This window comes from Mustela nivalis, assembly GCF_964662115.1.
Source record: "Mustela nivalis genome assembly, chromosome: 6".
NCBI classification, from domain to species: domain Eukaryota; kingdom Metazoa; phylum Chordata; class Mammalia; order Carnivora; family Mustelidae; genus Mustela; species Mustela nivalis.
The window spans coordinates 126,296,561-126,318,088 of record NC_139025.1 but is presented as its reverse complement, the minus strand read 5'-3'; the positions used below and the strand labels follow the sequence as shown (position 1 = coordinate 126,318,088).

Below are 21,528 nucleotides of genomic sequence, written 5' to 3'. Positions count from 1 at the left end.
GACAATAACAGAAGACTGGTTCTCTACTCTTGCTGTCCTCTCAAAATGATATTGGCAATACATTGTCAGGAACTGTGCAGGGTCTGAGATTTTTACCTGCTTTCAAGCTAACAAAGTGGCCTGTTAGAGTTTACTATTACTTCTGTGGTAGAAGACACAAGACCCCCTGGTTCAGGGGGTATTACTCATGGCAAAAGTATTGCCAGAGATTTATGTTGGTTTTTGTCAGTTCCCTCTGCTCCCCAAGTCTCTTGGAACAATGCTAATTGTCCATCACAGATGCCTGCACAATCAGTGGACCACATTATGGGAGAGAAACATTGAGCCTGGAGAATTTGCTGCATCTGTAATAAGCCTATGTTTTGTCTAGGAGCAATGCTACCTCTTTCCTCAAGGTTGCTTTTTGTAAACAAAACACTGAGCAATGGGATGGGTAAAGAGGAGTCAAGGTTTATCTTCTTAACCTGCCCAGCAGGAACTTACAGGCATGCTCAGGGCCTATGGCAGATTGCCTCTCCCAATATAGTTCTGCATTAAATGCCAGGTAATAGTCCATGACCAGGGTCTAACATCACAGTGCAATAAAGAATATATGATGCAGGCCACCCTGTGGGTTCAAAGGAGGAAATATTCCTTGGGATATCAGCTGTTGGAGAAGACACTGAAGGAAATGAGATTCACCGTGAACCTTGAAAGTGGAGTCACTTCTGGATCCAAGAGGCAAAGAAGCATAAGAAAGAATTATAATTAGAGGAGATTTTTAAATACTCCACTAGGTAGGGTCGATCAGGGAATGAGTGGTTGGGAAGATGGGGTAAGTTACCCAGGAACGTGTGTGTTAATGAAGGCCTGAGTTGGACAGGCACTGGATTTGGGAGGGGAGGGACATGGAAAAGCCCTACAGAGGATGCTTCAGTTCAAGCTGGTGACATGAGAACAACCCGTCCAGAATTTTGAAGTCTTCATATAATTGCTTCATGTTCAAAGCAGAACAATCTAATTGGGAGTGTATCTTGTGTTTTAATGCTGGAGGTTCTAAGCTCTGGAAGTCACCAATCTTGGACCTACCCACCTGGAACACAGAGCAGGATGTCCACAAGCATAGTTTGTTTGGTTATACTCCCCACTGCTTTCACCTGCCTTTTCTAACATCCTGTTTTTCTTTTTTTTTTTTTAAAGATTTTATTTATTTATTTGACAGAGATCACAAGTAGACAGAGAGGCAGGCAGAGAGAGAGAGAGGGAAGCAGGCTCCCTGCTGAGCAGAGAGCCCGATGTGGGCCTCAATCCCAGGACCCTGAGATCATGACCTGAGCCGAAGGCAGCCGCTTAACCCACTGAGCCACCCAGGCGCCCTAACATCCTGTTTTTCTACATTGGAGTCCCATTCCTGCCATGAAAGACTCATTAAGACAGACATCCTTGCATTGAGTAATTGATAAGTTTCAATAGGATAATTCTGATAAAGCCCTACACCCATCTCTTAATTACAACACACAAAATTACTGTTGGCTATGGTCTCATCACTTAGTTTTTATGCTAAGAGACTTTCCTCACCTTCCATCATTACACTTTGACTGATAATGGTCTCCTATGGGATCTCTTTCTTTATGCAAAGAAAGAAAAAAACACATAGGGGGAAAAAAAACTGGAATGAATGTAAAACAGTTCGTCCTCTGGACAACAGTAAATTTTATTAGCGTAAGTATCCCTGATGGCTGGCAGCAAAACTTAGCATCCACAGTGAAGACCTGCCTTGTTTTCACACTTGCCATTTTGAATGACCTTATAAAAATATTTTATAGAACATGGATTTCAGTACTTGCAGAAGATTCTCTGATAAAGCTGTCAAAGGGCAGAAGTAAAGGCGTTATTTAAGCCAGAAAGAGAATTCCAAAGAAACACATAAGCATGATTTCAGGTGGTGTGCCATTATCTAGAAAAAAAAAAAAGAAAAAGAAAGAAAGAAAAGCCAAGCATTTTAACAGCTGGAAGAAGGGGGAAAAAAGTCTTTGGTGTGTATTTCAAATGAATACACTCCATGAAACATAAAGCAGCACTTGCCTCATGAGGCCTATTCAAAAAAAGTTGTGATCTGTGTTGTGTTTATTTTTTTCTGTGAGTAGTTTTATTTGGTTGCAAATGAAAGTATATACAAAATTAATGTTCTTTTCGGAAAGGCATTTGTTTTAATGACAGTGGAATATATGGTCAATAAAGTTGAAATTTTTAGATTGAGGACAAAATTAAGGGTATTGATTATATTTTTGATTATGGTCCATTAAGAGATGTCCCTATATTGGTTCTAGTTTTGAATTGCCCCCTGAGAGATATTATATATACACACACACACACACACACACACACACAAATACACACACACATACACATACATACACATACATATATATCTATATATATAGTTTCTGTGTACTATCTCGGGTTATTCTCTGATGTATCTTTAAGGTGAGAATTGTAATTTCATCCAAGAATGCCCTCTTCTCTAGGAAATCTAGAGCACCCTAATACTCTGCAGTCTGGTGGGGGAGAAGAAAATGAGTAAACCCAGGCCATCAGATATATCAGGGGCACCCACAGGGGAAGGAACATCTCGACTCTGTAGGGATGACACCTAGTCTGCATCTCCCATCCTGACCTCCATCATGAGCACTAGACCCACCTTTCCAAGTGGTTATGAACATCTCTGTGGGCAGGTCCCTGGCAACCAGCTTTACATGTCACAGACCACATTGGTTATTTGCCTGTGAAGACTGCTCCTTTCCCTCAGGCCCCAGGCACACTGCTGGCATCATGCTCCCACTTACAACTTATGCCTCAGAGTAATTTCCTTTCTTCTGCCTTATCCCCGTCTGTGCCCAACCAATGACCATGCTCTCCTGGTTTCAGCTTTCAAGTCATTCTCAGACTCCCAGTCTCCATGCTTCCTTCATGTGCTCTGGTTTCAACCCTCTGTAGCAGTGGTGAGATGATCACCCCCATGCTGCCAGTCTCTCATTTCAACACATATTTACTGAGCACCTGTTAAATCCTGGCCTCTGTGCTTGGCCCTACAAAAGGTGTCTCTCTCAATCATTTGTGACAATAGGCTGCATTCTCTTTCCCAACATCAACACACATCTTCAGAGGTATCTCATCACTTAGAAAATAAAACCCAAGCTCCTTAGACTCTTTCCAGCCATATCTGTGCATGTGCTTTAACACCGCTGAGCTCCCATCCTGCTCCATCCTTAGTGGCTACAGGAGCAGGGAGGACACTTGAGATGACCACAGTAATATTGCACAGATTACTTAAGCAGTTGTCTAAGCCCTGCTACAACCACGTAGGAAATGGAAACCAGAAAGTTACCAAGACCTTTTGGCCAAGATGGAATTATAGGAACTAGATTTAGAATCCCACTTGAAACAACTCCCCACTTTCCCAGCCAAAAGAAACCAAAATAGAATATGAAGATATATCAGGCAACTAGGGACAATGATCCTGAGATATGGCCAACAAATGAGGTGAGCCCTATGGCAGCCCCAACTTATAGCTTCAAAAGCCTCCAGGTCACAGCACAGGGATGGAGAGCTCAGGAGGATCCCTACAGACTCCCAGAGTTGGGAACACAGAGCTAAGAGTCCTAGGGAGACTAAAACCTGGAGACTAGAGTTCCTAGGACTGAGTAATAGGAGGGAGAGAACTCTGGGATCTTCAGAGGATCCCCCTGAAGTATTCAGCTAGACATTGATTAGCGCATGCATGGGAAGAAACTGTCTTAGAAAAGAACCACGGAAGAAGGTTTAGAAACAGTGTGTGATGCAGGTTTGAGAGTAGCACACGTGCCCATATTGTTCAGAGTGCCCAGAACACTCTTACTTCAGGAGTGGGGGATAATTAGCCATAGACTGAACCCTGCTCAGTTCTGCCTAACAAATCTTATAAACAAGACTCTTCTGTGTCTTCACATTGTCATTGAATGATTTAACCTTGGGGATATATTTAAACACGCTATGTTAACTTTGTCCCCTATAATATTATCATAATCATCAGGGAAAGGGCTTGCAGAGACTTTGTGATCACAATAATTTACAGGAGATTGGGGAACCTTTTTAAAGGATGGTATAGATTAGAATATATGGGTTCCTGTATCTATGAGTAAATAGATCCTGGGGATCTCCCAGACAAGAAAGTCATTTGGACACATACCTAATGCATCTATGAAGCATTCAGTGAGGAAATACAGTGATATTCCCCATCTCTTCTTGAGGATTTGTCAACCCCTTGGTTAAATTATTAAAACTAGCCTATTTAATACCACTGTCTTTAGGTGAAAGATCCATTTTTCCTGATAGCTTTTTGAGTATGTACAATATTTTGTATATTTTTGCCTGAATAAGTTTGTATGACTAAGATTGAATTAGAGAACATATCATTACAGGCATAACTTCTTTTATTATGCTTCATTTTATTGCACTTCTCAGATACTGTGTTTTTACAAATTGAAGGTTTGTGGCAACCCTGCATCGAGCAAGTCTATTGGCATCATTTTCCCAGCAGCATTCACTCATTTCATGTCTCTGTTACATTTTGGCAGTTCTCACAATACTTCGAACTTTCATTATTATTATATTTGTTATGGTGACCTATGAGCAGTTATCTCTGATATTACTATTATGATAGTTTCTGGGCATCACAAACCATGCCTGTACATAAATGGTGAACTTAGTTGATAAATATATATGTATTCTGACTGCTCCACTGACCAGCGATTTCCCGGCTCATTTTGACTAGAGATGATTAAGCTTAGTGAAAAGCTCATGTTGAAAGTTGAGATAGGCCAGAAACTAGGCCTCTTGCACCAGTTATCCAGTTTGTGAATACAAAGGAGAAGTTCCTGAAGGAAATTAAAAGTGCTACTCCAGTGAACACATGAATGATCAGAAAGCAAAACTTCCTTACTGCTGATATGGTGAATGTTCCAGAGGTCTGGATAGAGCAGACCAGCCACAACATTCCTTTAAGCAAAAAGCCTAATCCAGAGCCAGGCCCTAAATCTTTTCAGTTCTGCAAAGGTTGAGAGAGACGAGGAAGCTGCAGAAGGAAAGTCTGAAGCTAGCAGCAGTTGCTTCATGAGGTTTAAGGAAAGAGGCCGTCTCCATAACATCAAAGTACAAGGTGAAGCAGCAGGTGCTGATGGAGAAGCTACAGTCAGTCATCCAGAAGATCTAACTCAGATAATTAATGAACATGGTGATGCTCAACAGTAGACTTTCAATATAGGCAAAACAGCCTCCTACTGGAAGGAGATGCCATCTGGGACCTCTATAGATAGAGAAAAAAAGTTGATGCCTGGTTTCAAAGATTCAGAAGACAGACTGACTCTGATACAGATGTACAATGAAATTAATGTTTTTTGACTGTTAACACAACATCCATTCTGCAGCCTACAGGCCAAGGAGTAATTTTGCCTTTCAAGTCTTGTTTCTTAGAAATATATTTCCTGCAAATCAAAACCACAGTGAGGTACCACCCCACACCTGTCAGAAGGGCTAAGATCAGAAACACAAGAAACAATAAGTGTTGGTGAGAATGTGGAGAAAAAGGAACCCTCTTGCACTTTTGGTAGGAATGGAAACAGGTGCAGCCACTCTGGAAAACAATATGGAGGTTCCTCATAAAGTTAAAAATAGAACTACCCTATGACCCAGTAATCACACTACTGGGTATTTAGCCAAATAATACAAAAACACTAATTCAAATGGGCACACAATTCATTAGTGTAGCCCTGTGTTTATAGCAACATTATTTACAGTAGCCAAATTATGGAGGCAGCCCAAGTGCCCATTGGTAGATGAATAGATAAAGAACATATGGTGTGTGTATATATGCAATGGAATATTACTCAGCCATTAAAAAAAATGAAATCTTTGCATTTGGAGTGACATGGATGGAGCTGAAGAACGTAATGTTAAGCTAAAGAATCAATCAGAGAAAGGCAAATACCATATGATTTCACTCATATGTGGTACGTAAGAAACAAAGCAAATGACCAAAGAAAAAAGAGAGAGAGAAACCAAGAAACAGACTCTTAATTCTAGAGAACAAACTGATGGTTACTATAGGGGAGGTGGGTGGGAGGATGGGTGAAAGAGGTGATGGGGATTAAGGTGGACACTTGTCATGATAAGGACTGGGTGATGTATTGAATTTTTAATCACTATATTGTACATCTGAAACTAATATCACTGTATGTTAATGATACTATAATTACAATAAAAAATCAAGTATTTTTCAGAACAGTAAAAAAAAAAAAAGAAATTTCATAAGCTTCTATATAGCAGCTATAGACTATGATTCCTCTAATGGATCTGTGCAAAGTCAACTAAAAACCTTCTGTAAAGAATTCACCATGCTAGATACCATTAAGGACATCCATAATTCACAAGAAGAGATCAAAATATCAATACATACATCAAAATATCAATACATACATCAATACAAACTGATTTAGCCCTCCTGGATGACTTTGAGGGGTTCAGATCTTCGGTGGTGGAGAAGTAATTGAAGATGTGGTAGAAACAGCCACAGAACTAGAATTGGAAGTGGAGCCTGAAGATGGGACTGGATTGCTTCCCTCTCATGGAAAAAAACAAACAAACAAACAAAAAAAAACTTGAGTTAAGGAGGAGTTGATTTTTATGGATGAAGGAGTTGATTTTTATGGATGAATAAAGAAAGGATTTATTGAGATAGAATCTATTCCTGGAGAAGATGCTGTGAAGATTGGTGAAATGTTAACAAAGGATTTAGAATATACAGTGGAAAAAAGACAGTCTCTTCAATAAATGGTGCTGGGAAAACTGGGCAGCTATATGTAGAATGAAACTCGACCATCCTCTTACACCGTACACAAAGATAAACTCAAAATGGATAAAAGACCTCAATGTGAGACAGGAATCCGTCAGAATCCTAGAGGAGAACATAGGCAGTAATCTCTTCAATATCAGCCACAACAACTTCTTGCCTTTGAAGACATAAGATATGTCTTCAAAGGCAAAGGAAACAAAAGCGAAGATGAACTTTTGGGACTTCATCAAAATCAAAAGCTTCTGCACAGCAAAGGAAACAGTCAAGAAAAGAAAGAGGCAACACACGGAATGGGAGAAGATATTTGCAAATGACAGTACAGACAAAAGGTTGATATCCAGGATCTATAATGAACTCCTCAAACTCAACACACACAAAACAGACAATCATATCAAAAAAGTGGGCAGAAGATATGGACAGACACTTCTCCAATAAAGACATACAAATGGCTATCAGACATATGAAAAAATGTTCATCATCACTAGCCATCAGGGAGATTCAAATTAAAACTACATTGAGATATCACCTTACCCCAGTTAGAATGGCCAAAATTAGCAAGACAGGAAACAACATGTGTTGGAGAGGATGTGGAGAAAGGGGAACCCTCTTACACTGTTGGTGGGAATGCAAGTTGGTGCAGCCTCTTTGGAGAACAGTGTGGAGATTCCTCAAGAAATTAAAAATAGAACTTCCCTATGACCCTGCCATTGCACTCCTGGGTATTTACCCCAAAGATACAGATGTAGTGAAAAGAAGGGCCATCTGTACCCCAATGTTTATAGCAGCAATGGCCACGGTTGCCAAACTGTAGAAATAACCAAGATGCCCTTCAATGGACGAATGGATAAGGAAGATGTGGTCCATATACACTATGGAGTATTATGCCTCCGTCAGAAAGGACGAATACCCAACTTTTGTAGCAACATGGACGGGACTGGAAGAGATTATGCTGAGTGAAATTAGTCAAGCAGAGAGAGTCAATTATCATATGGTTTCACTTATTTGTGGAGCATAACAAATAGCATAGAGGACATGGGAAGTTAGAGAGGAGAAAGGAGTTGGGGGAAATTGGAAGGGGAGGTGAACCATGAGAGACTATGGACTCTGAAAAACAATCTGAGGGTTTTGAAGGGGCAGAGGGTGGGAGGTCGGGTACCAGGTGGTGGGTATTATAGAGGGCACGGATTGCATGGAGCACTGGGTGTGGTGCAAAAATAATGAATACTGTTATGCTGAAAATAAAAAATAAATTAAAAAAAAAGGATTTAGAATAATACATCAACTTAGCTGATGAAGCAGAAATGGAGTTAGAGAGGATTGATTGACTCCAATTTTGAAAGAAGTTCTTTGGATAAAATGCTATCAAACAGCATTACATGCTACAGAGAAATATTTCATGAAAGGAAGAATTAATCAATGAAGCAAACTGGTTGTCTTATTTTAAGAAATTGCTTCAGCCCCCTCAGCTTTCAGCAACTGTTACCCTAATTAGTCAGCAGGCATCAACAGGGAGGAAAAACCCTCCACCAGTAAAATGATTACAACTTGCCGAAACCCCAGATGATATTTAGCACTTTTTAGCAATACAGTATTTTAAAATTAAGGTATGTACATTTTTTAGATATAATGCTTAAACATATATAAATGCACACTTAATAGACAACAGTATAGTGTAAACATACTTCTATATACACCAGGAAGCCAAAAAATGCATTTGATTCACTTTATTGCAATATTTGTTTTATTGCAAAGATCTGGAACACAACCTCAGATATCTACAAGGTATTCCTGTATCATTTTTGTAAATCATGCTTATTTTTAGAGAACAAATTTCCCAAGGAGCAATGAATTGTACTTGGAGAGTTAAAACTCCACAAAATTCGACAAGACAAAGATAGCTATTCTCACCATCTCACTCATCTTCTTATTCATAAACTTGAAATTCTATCTAGTGCTATAAGGCAAGAAAAAATTAAAAAGTATACAAATTGGAAAAGAGGAAATAGAATATTTGCATATGACCTCATTGTCTAGATAAATCCCAAGGTCACAAGATACCAGATAAATATACAAATATAAACCACATTTCTATATCTAGCAATGAACACGTCAAGATTAAAAGTAGAAACACAAAAATAAACCTCAACCTAACCCACACTTTATTCAAAAATTACTTCAGAGTGAATCACACACTTAAATGTAAAATGTAAAACTATAAAAACTTTAAAAAAAAATAAGAGAAAATCTTGACACCAAAAGCATGAGCCATAAAAACAAAAATTAGTAAGCTGGACCTAAGGTATATGAAACTTTTGTTTTGTGAAAACTTATGTGAAGAGGATTAAAAGCTACAGACTGGGAAAAATATTTGCAAACAACATACCTGACAAAAGACCAAGACCTAAGACACATAAAGGACTCTCAAAATTCATAAAAAACAAATGGTTCTGTTGGAAATGGGCAAATGATACAAATAGGCACTCCACCCAAGAGGATAGACAGATCAAATGAGCACACAAAAAGATAGTCAGCAGCATTAGCCATTAGGAAACTTCAAATTAAAACCAGTATCATTTTTTAATGATACTGGTATATCATTACACACCTATCAGAGTGGCTAAAATAAAAATAGTGATACCAAATATGGGCAAGAGAGCAGAAAAACTGGATCATGCATACATTTCTGGTAGGAACATAAAATGGTTCAGTCACTCTGGAAAACAATGTGGCACTTTCTTATAAAACCAAGCATTTAGTTACCCTATGACCTAGCAATTGTATTCTTGGACATTTTCTCCAGGGAAATAAAAACTTATACGAACACAAAGACCTGTACACAAACATTCATGGCAGCTTTATTTGTAATAGCCCCAAGCTGAAAACCACACAGATATTTCTCATCTGGTGCCTGATTAAGCAAACTGTGGTACATTCACCATGAAATACTGCTCAGCAATAAAAAGGAATGATCTGCTGACACATGCAACAGTGTGGGTGAATCTTGATGGAATTACTATGAGTAAAAAAAGCCAATTTTGAAAGGTTACGTGCTGTATGATTCCACTTGTGTACCATTCTTGAAAGGACAAAATTATAAAAATGGAGGCCAGGCTAATGGTTGATAGGGGTTGGTAATGGGAGATGGAGCTGGAGCAGGGGAGAGAAGTACGTGTGTCTCTGAAAGGTCAACGTGGGGCAGGGATCCTCATGGTGACAGAAATGTTCTGTGTCTTGACTGCATCACCGTCAATCCTGGTTGTGATATTTCACTATGGTTTTTACAAGATGCTACCATGGAGGAACCTGGGCAAAGGGTCCACAGAGCTTCTCTGTATTATTTCTTACACCTGCTTGTGAATCTGCCGTTACCTGAAGGCAAAAAGTTTAATTTAAAAACTTGGCGGTGTGCCTGGGTGGCTCAGCGGGTTGGGGCCTCTGCCTTTGGCTCAGGTCATGGTCTCAAGGTCATTGGGATCGAGCCCCGCATTGAGCTCCCCGCTTGGCAGGGAACCTGCTTCCTCCTCTCTCTCTGCCTGCTTCTCTGCCTACTTGTGATCTCTCTCTCTCTGTCAAATAAATAAAAAGAAAAAAAATTTTTTACTTGGCATTTTACTAGTTTTCAAGATTTTAAGTTGCATTGTATAATTGAAAACAATTGCCCCCTACTTAAATGTTGGTGAGTTCAAGATTTTCTTAGACAGTGAGTGCCTAATAATGACCAAAAGTGTGAAATACATCCTTCAGTATCTAAGAATAATTCAGTCAGCATTGTAGAAGGGTAAACAAATGTGTCTATATTAAAGGCCAGTTTTGATTATTAAAACAAACTCCAAAAGAAAACCTCTGGGAAGTGGAGGGCAACTGGTCACACTCGTTCTGGACCTTGATGGAAAAGCTAAGGATCTGCCATCTGGGTTGTTGAGAGGAGACTGACATTCTGCTGCATTTTTCTCTCCCAGGATCTCCTCTTCAGCGTGTGTGCCCTCAATGTCCTCTCCACCATCGTGTGTGCGTTGGCCACGGCCATGTGCTGTATGCAGATGGTCTCTTCCGATGTCCTCCAGATGGTGAGTGGGCCCCTTCCTTCCCAAGCACACTCAAAATAGTGACACTGACCCCCTTCTCCTCCAGCCTTTTTGAAACTAAAGGAGAGTGGACTCTTCTGGCTTCCAACCAGAAGCCCCAGGGATGACAGACTCTGAGAGTCCGTGGAGCTTGGTGGTCACCTCATGCTGTCCTCTGGAAGACCGAGGACCTATACATTTGGTGCCATTAATGTATTTATTTTAGGCTTTGTTGGAACTGTGTGTTAACGGAGTCCAGGCACCGTCATACCTGTCTAGATGACCCCCAGTGTGTGCTCTTGAGCAATTTCAGAGACAGTCCTAGATAGCCCTAGACATCCTCTGGGTCCAGGACCTCCAGAGCAAGGTGCCTTCCTCCAGCTTTGGAATTCTCTTTTAATAAAAGGAAGTTGCTTTTAGAAAATGAGTCCTTTTCAAGTTAAAAAAAAAAAAAAAGGAAAGAAAGAAAGAAAAAAACCTGCTCATCTGCGCTTTTTAGATTTGCTCATTAACCCTGAGCTCATAATCTAGTGGCAGAGTGACTGGCTGGCCATCATTTGCTCCCCTCCCCCCACCCAGCCAAAGCCTTACAGCTGAAGAACTGCCGCTCCCAAGGGAGAGGAATGAGACCAGGAGCAAGGGTCACACACTTATTAATACACGTCTATAAGTACATGCTTAATTAATAATGAAGGCTCTTCATTTATTCAACGTGAATAAAACACAGCCCACAGTTCTCAGTATGTTACCGCTAAAATCAGCACGATAAAGAAAAACTGATGGGAAGACATGGTTGTCTAAGGCTAAGGGTAGAAATCGTGTGTGTGTGTGTGTGTGTGTGTGTGTGTGTGTGTCTCTTTGCTTCTTCGAGACCCGCCCTGCCTCCCCCTCAATGTTTTATGTGTCGCATGAATGAAAAAGCAAGCTGTTCTTGCAGTGGACTGTTTGATTTACTTTTTCTCATCTACCCCATGGCAATACATCAGTTCCTCAAGTTACAGGGCCAGAAAGCATCATTACCAAGACGTTAAAAATTCATTGGTTCTAATCACATGCAACGTCCGTCCCTTTGTCTCAGTGTATATCTACACAGCTGTCACAGCCGGGCCTGACCTTTCAGAGGGGTGGCAGTTTTCTGAAAGGGATTTAATTAAGCAGTTATTCAGTGGCAATGAACTTTTGGCCTCGCTCACCGAGGCCTCATGTTGGTGATTTTCTCCGGCCTGTTGTATAAAGAAAAGGTTAAGTACCGTGGGGTTCTACTCACCTCTGCAGATTTTACCGTTGATCTGTAAACGTCATACCAATTTGACCAACCTAACAGAACCAAAGGGCTGTAAATATAAAAGTTTGCCTTCCCCGGTTTGAAGCATTAGAATGAAAATTACCAACTAAATCCGAAGGAGGCGTGCGGTAGCCGTGATGGTGTATGCAGTTGTGATCACATTGATGTAGGCTCACGCTATCATTCCACCATGTGGCTCACCTGCGGGCCTACCATCCTGGGCCTGGCATCAGCTGTGTCTTCATCTGAGTCCCACCTATTTTGTGTATGAAGAAAGTGACTCTGGACATGTCACCGAACCCGCCTGAGCCTCGGTTTCCTCACCTCTGAGATGGACCGAATGGCATACCTGGTGAACATTCAAGAAGTGTGACCTACTTGACTCTTAAATGCAAGGGGAATATTGGTTTGTTATTAGGAATGTCCTGGAGCCATGACTGTGAATGCCACAGTCCTTGATGTACTCTGTCGACTGTAAAATACCACAGGGAGGTAAGGTGTGGTCACCAGGACAACAGCTGCCCTCAGAGCCCATGGTTGTTCCATGGCTGAGTATCTGTGGGTAACTTCGCTTCTAACCCCTGACATAGAAGTAGAAATCAGTTAAGTTCCTGCTGGCGAGTCTTTTTCCCTTTGTGACTAGGGCTGTGGGACCAGACAAGGCTCTACTCTCCTTGAAAGTCTCTGGCGATGCTGCTGACCTGCAGTGTCTTGGGGGGTGAGGCGGCGGCATTAAAGGGAACTGGGGGCATATGACCATGGTGCTTTGTATGACCTGTGCATGACCTTAGGCTGCCTCTTCATCCCAGTTTCCTCAGCTCTATGCAAGACTCTTCATGCTCTGCTGTCCTCAGTGGCCGCTGAGAGAGGAATCAGATAATCCATGTGCGTGGACTTTGAAAAACCCTGGTGGCCCACCTGGAGAAGGTTGGCTTTTACCACATGGGTCAGAGGCTGGGCAAGGCTGGCTACACAGGCTGCACCCTGGAAGAAGGAGAAGTGAGGAGGCACAGGGACTCATGGTTCGCCCTGAGGGATGGAACCTGGAATCGAGTTATTCATGAGCATGCTTCAGCAGCTCTTTTTAACTTTTTAGAAAAGTCTTCTCCTTTTTTTTCAGCTTTATTCAGGTGTAATTGACTTTAATTTCCTTACTTTATTTCATTAGACTGTTGAATTAAAGAAGTAATATATGATCACTGAAACAAGTAAAATACAGAGATATATAAAGACAAAGTTAATAAGCTACTTTCTTCCTCCTCATTCTCCTAAGGAAACTTTGCAGCGAATCCTTCCATTTCTTTATTGATTTCTTAGTGTTTATATTAACATATACAAATAGTCTATTTTCCTTGTTCCTCCTTCCTTGCTTCTCTCCATTCTTCCTTCTCTTCCTCCTTCTGCTATGTCTTCCTTTTTTTGTTTCTTAAAAATTTTATTTATCAGAGAGAGAGAGAGAGAGAGAGAGAGAGAGAGAAGCAGACTTCCTGCTGAGAGGGGAGCCCAAAGCAGGGCTCGATCCCACAACCCTGAGATCAGGACCTGAGCTAAAAGCAAATGTTTAACCAACTGAACCAGCCAGGTACCCCATGTTATGCCTTCCTTTTAACCAAAGGGGATCATACCATTCATATCGCTCTGCAACTTGATTTTGTAACCTGAAATGATAAAGGACATCCCTCTAGGTCAATGTACACAACAATGTCTTCATGTCTATATTGAACGATACTGTGCATGCAACGTTAATGAGCCATTTCTCTATGTGTGGATGCTTGTGTGGTTTCTCGGTTTTGATTTTGGTTTTGATAGTCCTGTGCAGATGGCACTACTGTAAGCTCCTTCTGCATACAGTTATAGCTCCCTTCGTCCACCTGTGCTGAACCCACTGGCCGGAGAGCCACGGTTCTCCATCCCACATATAAGATGTGCTGCCTGCTCCCCACAGCATAGCTACCCACCGGCAACCTCTCTGGTTCACCCACATGCCATCTCTGCTCCCAGCAGTTGGGTCACAAGCTTTCTAAGTGTCAGTTGTAGCTGTCCCCAAAACGGTCTAAGCCAGTGGTATTTGGCTTATAAGTGCATATTGTACTATTATAGAAGCCAATGAAATGTAAGTGTCAAAAAGGATCATTGTCTCTCTTATTTAAAAAATGAGTGCACTGGGTGTGGTGCATAAACAATGAATTCTGTTACACTGAAAAGAAATAAATTAAAAAAAAAATGAGTGCTTTGGAAAGATTGAGTGAAAGAGGGTCCTAGATCAATTGCTCTCTATTTCAGTGTGGGTGGGACAGTCATGAGGGATTGAGATACAAAGTTTTAAAGATCTTGGAGGTGTCTGCACACACATTGTTTTACTAGTACTTTTAAGTTCCAGCTCTGCTCCCAAAACACAGAAACGGGAAGCAAGATAATTCATTTATGCACCAAAGACCATGGGGCACCCCAGACCTCAGAGTGACTCAGAGCAAGGACGTTAGCCTGGCATGGAGGGAACCCCTAATTCCTTCCTTGCTTCTGAGGGCCTGCGCGTTGGGATAATTAACCATTTTTGGAGCTCATCATGAAGGCATGTATACATGAGATGAAAAGCTTTATGCCTAGCATCAGAATTTTTTTTTTAATTTTTTTTTATTTTTTGTAATATAATTTTTATTTTTTATAAACATATATTTTTATCCCCAGGGGTACAGGTCTGTGATCACCAGGTTTACACACTTCACAGCACTCACCAAAGCACATACCCTCCCCAATGTCCATAATCCCACCCCCTTCTCCCAAACCCCCTCCCCCCAGCAACCCTCAGTTTGTTTTGTGAGATTAAGAGTCACTTATGGTTTGTCTCCCTCCCAATCCTATCTTGTTTCATTTATTCTTCTCCTACCCACTTAAGCCCCCATGTAGCATCACCACTTCCTCATATCAGGGAGATCATATGATAGTTGTCTTTCTCTGCTTGACTTATTTCGCTAAGCATGATACGCTCTAGTTCCATCCATGTTGTCGCAAATGGCAAGATTTCATTTCTTTTGATGGCTGCATAGTATTCTATTGTGTATATATACCACATCTTCTTTATCCATTCATCTGTTGATGGACATCTAGGTTCTTTCCATAGTTTGGCTATTGTGGACATTGCTGCTATAAACATTCGGGTGCACGTGCCCCTTTGGATCACTACGTTTGTATCTTTAGGGTAAATACCCAATAGTGCAATTGCTGGGTCATAGGGCAGTTCTATTTTCAACATTTTGAGGAACCTCCATGCTGTTTTCCAGAGTGGCTGCACCAGCTTGCATTCCCACCAACAGTGTAGGAGGGTTCCCCTTTCTCCACATCCTCGCCAGCATCTTAGCATCAGAATTTATAAAGCTAGAGCACTCTAATACGTTTTGGAAATAGTGATAAAAGGAAAACTGATGATAAAATTCAGTTTATTGATACAGTTTAGCGGAGAAAGCTTTTACCTCCAAAGTACCTCTGATCTCACATTTTTAGTTTTATTTCTTGAGTGTAATCTCATTTTCTCCATTTCTCTATTCATCTCTTTTCCTCCCCATGAACTTTATTACCAGCCACTTTACCCTAAGGGACATCATATGCTATTACATGCATCTCCATTAGGCACTTGCTTGTGAACTTTATCTTTTATTATTGTCATTTATGTTTTCAACATGAGTCGTGTGCCCTGTCAAGCAGAAGGCCTCCAGAAAGTGCAGACAGAGTGCCAAGACTTTCACAGGTGTGCTAACTGTGGGCTTGCCCATGGAGCTAGCAAAGGGTGCTGCGGTCAGGGACACCCCCAAGCCTGGAACTCCCAGAATCACTCAAGTTCACCAGCATCTTCACCTCTCCAGCTCACCCCAGTTCATTAGCGCCTCATGGAGGCTGGCCCTTCTTGGACCCATAGTGACCTTCCTTGAGGTCTGGGTTTACCGGAAACATCTCCATGTCTTCCTTTTTTTTTTTGTTTTGTTTTGTTTTGTTTTTAAAGATTTTATTTATCTGGTAGATGCTACTTATCTATCAGACTAGGACCAAAGGATGTCTGATTAATCAATCTTTCTTCCTTCCTTCTCTCCGTCCCCCTCCCTCCTTCTGTCCCTCCCTTTCCTCTTTCTTTCTCTCTTTTTCTCTCTCTGTCCTTTCTTTCTTTCTTCTAGATTTTATTTATTTATTTTCGGGGGGGGACCTCTTATCCAGACCTGTGCTGAGTGTAGAGCCTGATGCAGGACTGGATCTCACAATCCTGAGATCTTGACCTGAGTCAAAATCAAGAATGGATGCTTAACTGACTGAGCCACCCAGGCACTCCCTGATTTGTGTCAAAAAGCTAGTTACAACAGACAATCCTAACAGTGTAACGTGTAGATGCTGCAAACGTTGTGACTTTAAATATGCAGATGAACATTTGTCTACCAGGGTTTTGATCTGGGGCCAAGACCTTCTGTTTGATTGGGGATCTGAATATCAGTGTACCAAGTTATATTTCCTGTATAAACTTATGGAAAACAGCACCGTCTGTAATTTCCAGATTCCGTTCCTTTAAATTAGAGTGACACCTGCAAAGTGAGCAGAACGCAGAGTTCCCCCGGATGTTTTGACTCCTCTCTGCTCCCTTATGCCTGCCTTGCCAGGACCCGGCTTGGCAGCACTTTCTACTCAGCTGTGCTCCTTTGTCAAGTCTCCCCAAAGCATTCAACTTGGTTCTCATAGCACAAGCAAGATTTTCTGCCTGCATTCATAGTTCGTTATAGATTATGGTCGTAACTAACCTAGGCATTAGCTGCTGGGGAAGGCACCCCGTGCCCTGAATTGGAAGGGAACGTCCCTGGGGTGGTAGCAGGACCAGAGAGCAGCAATGTGTTTCTGGTGGGCATGACTCCGGTGTTTGGAGTGTGGAGACAAAGCCCAGCTCATCTAGTCGGTTGGCAACGCGAGGTCAATTAAGGAATATTAGCATATTTCTCCCAAGAGTCAGCAAGGGTAGAGGAAGAAAGCTGTGGCCCTGTATTTCTTAGTCCTTATGGGAAATCTCAGAGATGTGCGTGATCCATTCAGGAGCCATTCAGGAGTGTGGCGGGGAAGCCAGGAGAGTGTGCTCTGCTCCCCAGTGAACCAGAGAGGCCGCCTCTGCTCAGGAGTCTGGGGAGGGGTGTGAAAAGAGGCTGGCAGACCCGTCCTGGAGCCTGGAAGAGGAGAAGCTGCTCAGAACTCAGAGGACGTCCTGGAAATACCAGCCCCTTGTCCTGCCCTTCACTCCTCACTCCTCCCTCTTCCTGCATGGCAGGAGAGGGAGTTGTAGGGACTGCAGAGCAAATATCAGTGATACGGTCCTTTGTTTAAGCCACACCATCTGGGTCTGTGACAGAAATGGTGTTTCCCAGTGTGACCCTGTCAGGCCGGATGAGGTCAAAGTAGGGGTTCAAGACTCGAAGAGGTCAGTAATGTGCTCATGGACCCTCAGTGATCAGGCAGGGCCACCCAAGGCCCGCTGACCTCTTCACATCCCCTCTGAGACCCCAGAGTATGGACTGTTCTTATAGAACCAAATTTTAGGGTCTTCCTAAGTGGGCCTTGGGAAGCTGCTGTAGGCCCATGTACCCCCAGCCCTCTTCCCTGGTTCCAGTGCGCCTGGAAGGACAGTAGCCCCTAAGTTGGGACTCCCTCTCCAGAGCAGACAGATGAGGAGGGGCTTGTCTCCAGCAGGGTCTAAAATGCACACTCCTGGGGTGCCTGGGTGGCTCAGTGGATTAAGTCTCTGCCTTCAGCTCAGGTCATGGTCTCAGGGTCCGGGATCAAGCCCCGTGTCAGGCTCTCTGCTCAGCGGGGAGCCTGCTTCCCCCCCACCCCCCACCTGTCTCTCCGCCTACCCTCAATCTCTCTCTCTAATAAAAAAAAAATCTTTAAAAAAAATGCACACTCCTCTTTTGTGGATGACGAGTGCTGGGCAATAATAATGCTCACATCAGGTGTGGGAACACTTCAGTTGGGTACCAACACCACTCCACCATACATGGAACAAACAAAATATTTGCAGATGGCCCAGAACAGGGAGGACCACCTGGGGAAGAAGTGGTGATTCAGAGCCGGTTTTCCACCCACCACAGCCCAATGCAGGCTCAGTCTTTGAGCCTGGCCACTGATCTGTAGACATGAGAACACGCAGCATGGTGAGGTGTGGGCTGGGCACGAAGCATTCCTGTCAGTCCTGAAGGATGACAAGGAGGTTGCCAGGCGAAAGGGAAGTGGGGATCCGGGAAGAGAGAACAGACACAGAAATGAGCAGCCACGGAGGCAGCTTCCATGGAACACAAGGGTAGGAGTGGGGAAAGAGCAGACCAGTAGCGGTCTTCTTCCATTCTCCCTCTAGTGCCCCCTGTAGGCAGAGCCCAACAGGAAGCCAACTGACAAGGGAGTCTGGGAAACATGGTTTGCAGACTTCTAGCTCTAACATCTCAAAGAAGAGTTCTAAGCAGGTAACCTTGGACTTGAAGACAGACCCCACCTTGTTGTGGAGGAGGGTGTATGTCAAGAGTTACTTGCAGACTTCCTCCTGGGAAGGTTGAGGAACCTAGGTGAAAGCTCAGTTTGCAATAAGCTGAGTCTGAGTCACTTCCCTGAAAATGGAGCCACACACCACTGGAAAGGTGATCTGGCGTTTAGAGCAGAAGTGGTTAAAACTGTCATTTAGCTTTTAAAACACCTCTGGTGTATGGCAGCATCTACGCATTTAAACCGGCTAATAGGATCATCTGAAGTGTCTTGCCTTTCTCGTTGAAAATGCTTGTTGTTCCCGCTCCTGGTGGGATTGTACCTTTAATAAGAAAGCATGTTGACTTTTGCATTTCATGCTTGAGTTTGTTATTGATTTTTCTAATTTCTGATAGAGACTCATTCAAAATATGTCCCTATTAGACTTCAAGGACATTTGGCCTTGTCCTAACTGCTCAGCTTTGTGCAATGCACATCAGGGCTGACAGCTTTCCAAGGCACAGGATGACAGACACACATTCGACCAGCTCCTAGCCACTGACTCACCTCTGTTTCAGACAATTAAAGCCACAGCTCAGACCTGCTGAAAAGGCAAGGAATGTGCTCTGTGTGTTAAGAAGAGCCACATGAGTGGCTCAGTGGGTTAAAGCCTCTGCCTGCAGCTCGGGTTGTGATCCCAGGGCCCTGGAATCGAGCCCCATATTCGACTCTCTGCTCAGCAGGGAGCCTGCTCCCTCCTCTCTCTCTCTGCCTGCCTCTCTGCCTACTTGTGATCTCTGTCTGCCAAATAAATAAAATCTTAAAAAAAAAAAAAGCGCCACATGAGATGATTTCAGTCTGATGCATTACATATGTGGACACGGTCACTTTTCTTTCTCTCTAAGTCTGGATTTAATGGTATTTGGCCATATTCAGAATCATGACCTCACCCTTGCTCATGCAAAAATATCCTACCATCCCAGCCTCCTAAGAAGTCCAGACTACCCTAAGCACAGCTGCCAGAAGGTTCTTCCTACCACACAACTTTAATAGCACTGCTTCCCAGCTCCAGCACACTCCCTAGCCCCCGCCTCAGTGCCTCCAGTATTAACTTCTAGGGTCTTATGTAAATTTGCTTTTCTTAAACACATCTTTCACTAGCTCACCTGTTCTTCTTGAGCCTAGAGCACCTTCTTGTAAGCCTACCTCCCAATCGTCAGACCTGTTCAGATGTCATCTTCATTAACCCTTTGTAGACTCCAGGCCCCCACACAGTGCTTGGAGAGCTTGTTTACTAGCAGAACTGTTCTTGCTTGGCCATACACAGCTGATTGTCTCACTGTTCATGTGGTGGATAGCCCAGAGTGTAGCATTTGAGTAGCATAGATCTCCTTGTACTTGCAGGCACTCACAGTGAAGTGTTGATTGGAACTGGAGCAATGGCTCAGACTGGAAAGCTAGGCAGAGGCAGGATTCTTTTTGTTTAAGCAATTTTATCTCAGTTTGCTCAAGCAGTGTCTTGGTTTTAAGATTGCCCCACAGGATGTTTTGGAGCTTATGATTCTTTTCCTTTAGAGCAGTGTTTTACAGAGTTTATGAATCTCTAGGACTGAGAAGTGTTCATAGATACCATGTGTCCAAAAGGACCCATAATGAAATATTTGAGAATATTCCTTTAATGGATTAAACAGATTTTATTTATTTATTTATTTATTTATTTATGTATTTTTTAATTTATTGGTGCAGACCTTCTCAGGAGCTTTAACACACAAACATGCACTACAAGGCACCAAAAAGGGAGTACAACACTATGTAGCATTTCCCAAATTTATTTCACTGTAGGAATTTGGGAGGGGCTGTAGAGGAACATCTTGAGGGGCTGGTGTTTTCTCATGAATGCACTTAAGGAAGTGCTATCTTAAATCATGGACATTAGGCACCATTTTAACCCACAGGCTTTGAGTAGTATAATCTAAAGAGAAATATTTAGGGGTGGGGGTGGAATTAAAGACTTCCCAGACTGCATTTCTCCGTAGAATGGAGGCATTCTGTGTAGCATTGTGAGAAACAAAGCCTAACGAAGAAGCTGTGGGGGCGAGGCATTCCTCACGGAGCCATCATCTTTAAGTGTGTGTTTTGCCGTCACAGTCCAACAGTTTAAATTACATAAGTTCCAAACGAATCATTAAAGCTTATGGATAATTAGCTTAATTAGACACAAGCCACACAAGATGTCCCAAATAACTCTGAATCTCTCTGTTTTCCAGTTCCTTCCACAAAGGGTGCATTCTGCCAGCCCGGCCTGTGTGACCCCTCATGGCACCGTGCTCCACCAGACCCTGGATTTCGATGAGTTCATACCCCCACTCCCACCTCCACCCTATTACCCGCCAGAGTACACCTGCACGCCCACAGCCGAAGCCCACAGGTTGGTCTTTCTGGTGATGGTGGCAGTGAACTATGCGGACAGTAGGGGAGGTGGAACTTGCAACAGCCACCCTCGTTTTCAGTGGGGCAGCTGAGCAGAGGAGAGTGAACATAAGAGAGCATGTTTGATTAAAGACCAGAGCGTGAACAGTGAAAAGAGAGAATGTTGGCTTTGAGAGAGAACGTTTCTCTTGGTATTGCCGCCGTGCAACAACAAAAGCAAACCTAGCCCCACAAGAACGGCTCCATTACGTTCTCATGAAAGAAAACTGCCGCTGAGTTATGGTCATTAAGAGGACCTGTAAAATTTAATTAAAGATTTAATCGGCTCTATGATTATTTTAATTTCAGTGGACAGGGTTTGTCGACCTCTCTCCAGGGGAAAAAAAAAAAAAAAAGGTAAAACT

General features: G+C 42.6%; 1 protein-coding gene across 3 annotated transcripts in view; it reads left to right on the top strand.

The window, feature by feature from the left end:
- The window catches only part of ENTREP2 (endosomal transmembrane epsin interactor 2), a 476,311-nt gene that overhangs the window by 435,995 nt on the left and 18,788 nt on the right, over nucleotides 1-21,528 (top strand). For all 3 annotated transcript variants that reach the window (XM_082736655.1, XM_082736654.1, XM_082736656.1), the window contains 2 exons: nucleotides 10,828-10,935; nucleotides 20,962-21,122. In XM_082736655.1, the coding sequence (XP_082592781.1) occupies nucleotides 10,828-10,935; nucleotides 20,962-21,122 (269 nt within the window). The remainder of the gene's footprint in view (nucleotides 1-10,827; nucleotides 10,936-20,961; nucleotides 21,123-21,528) is intronic.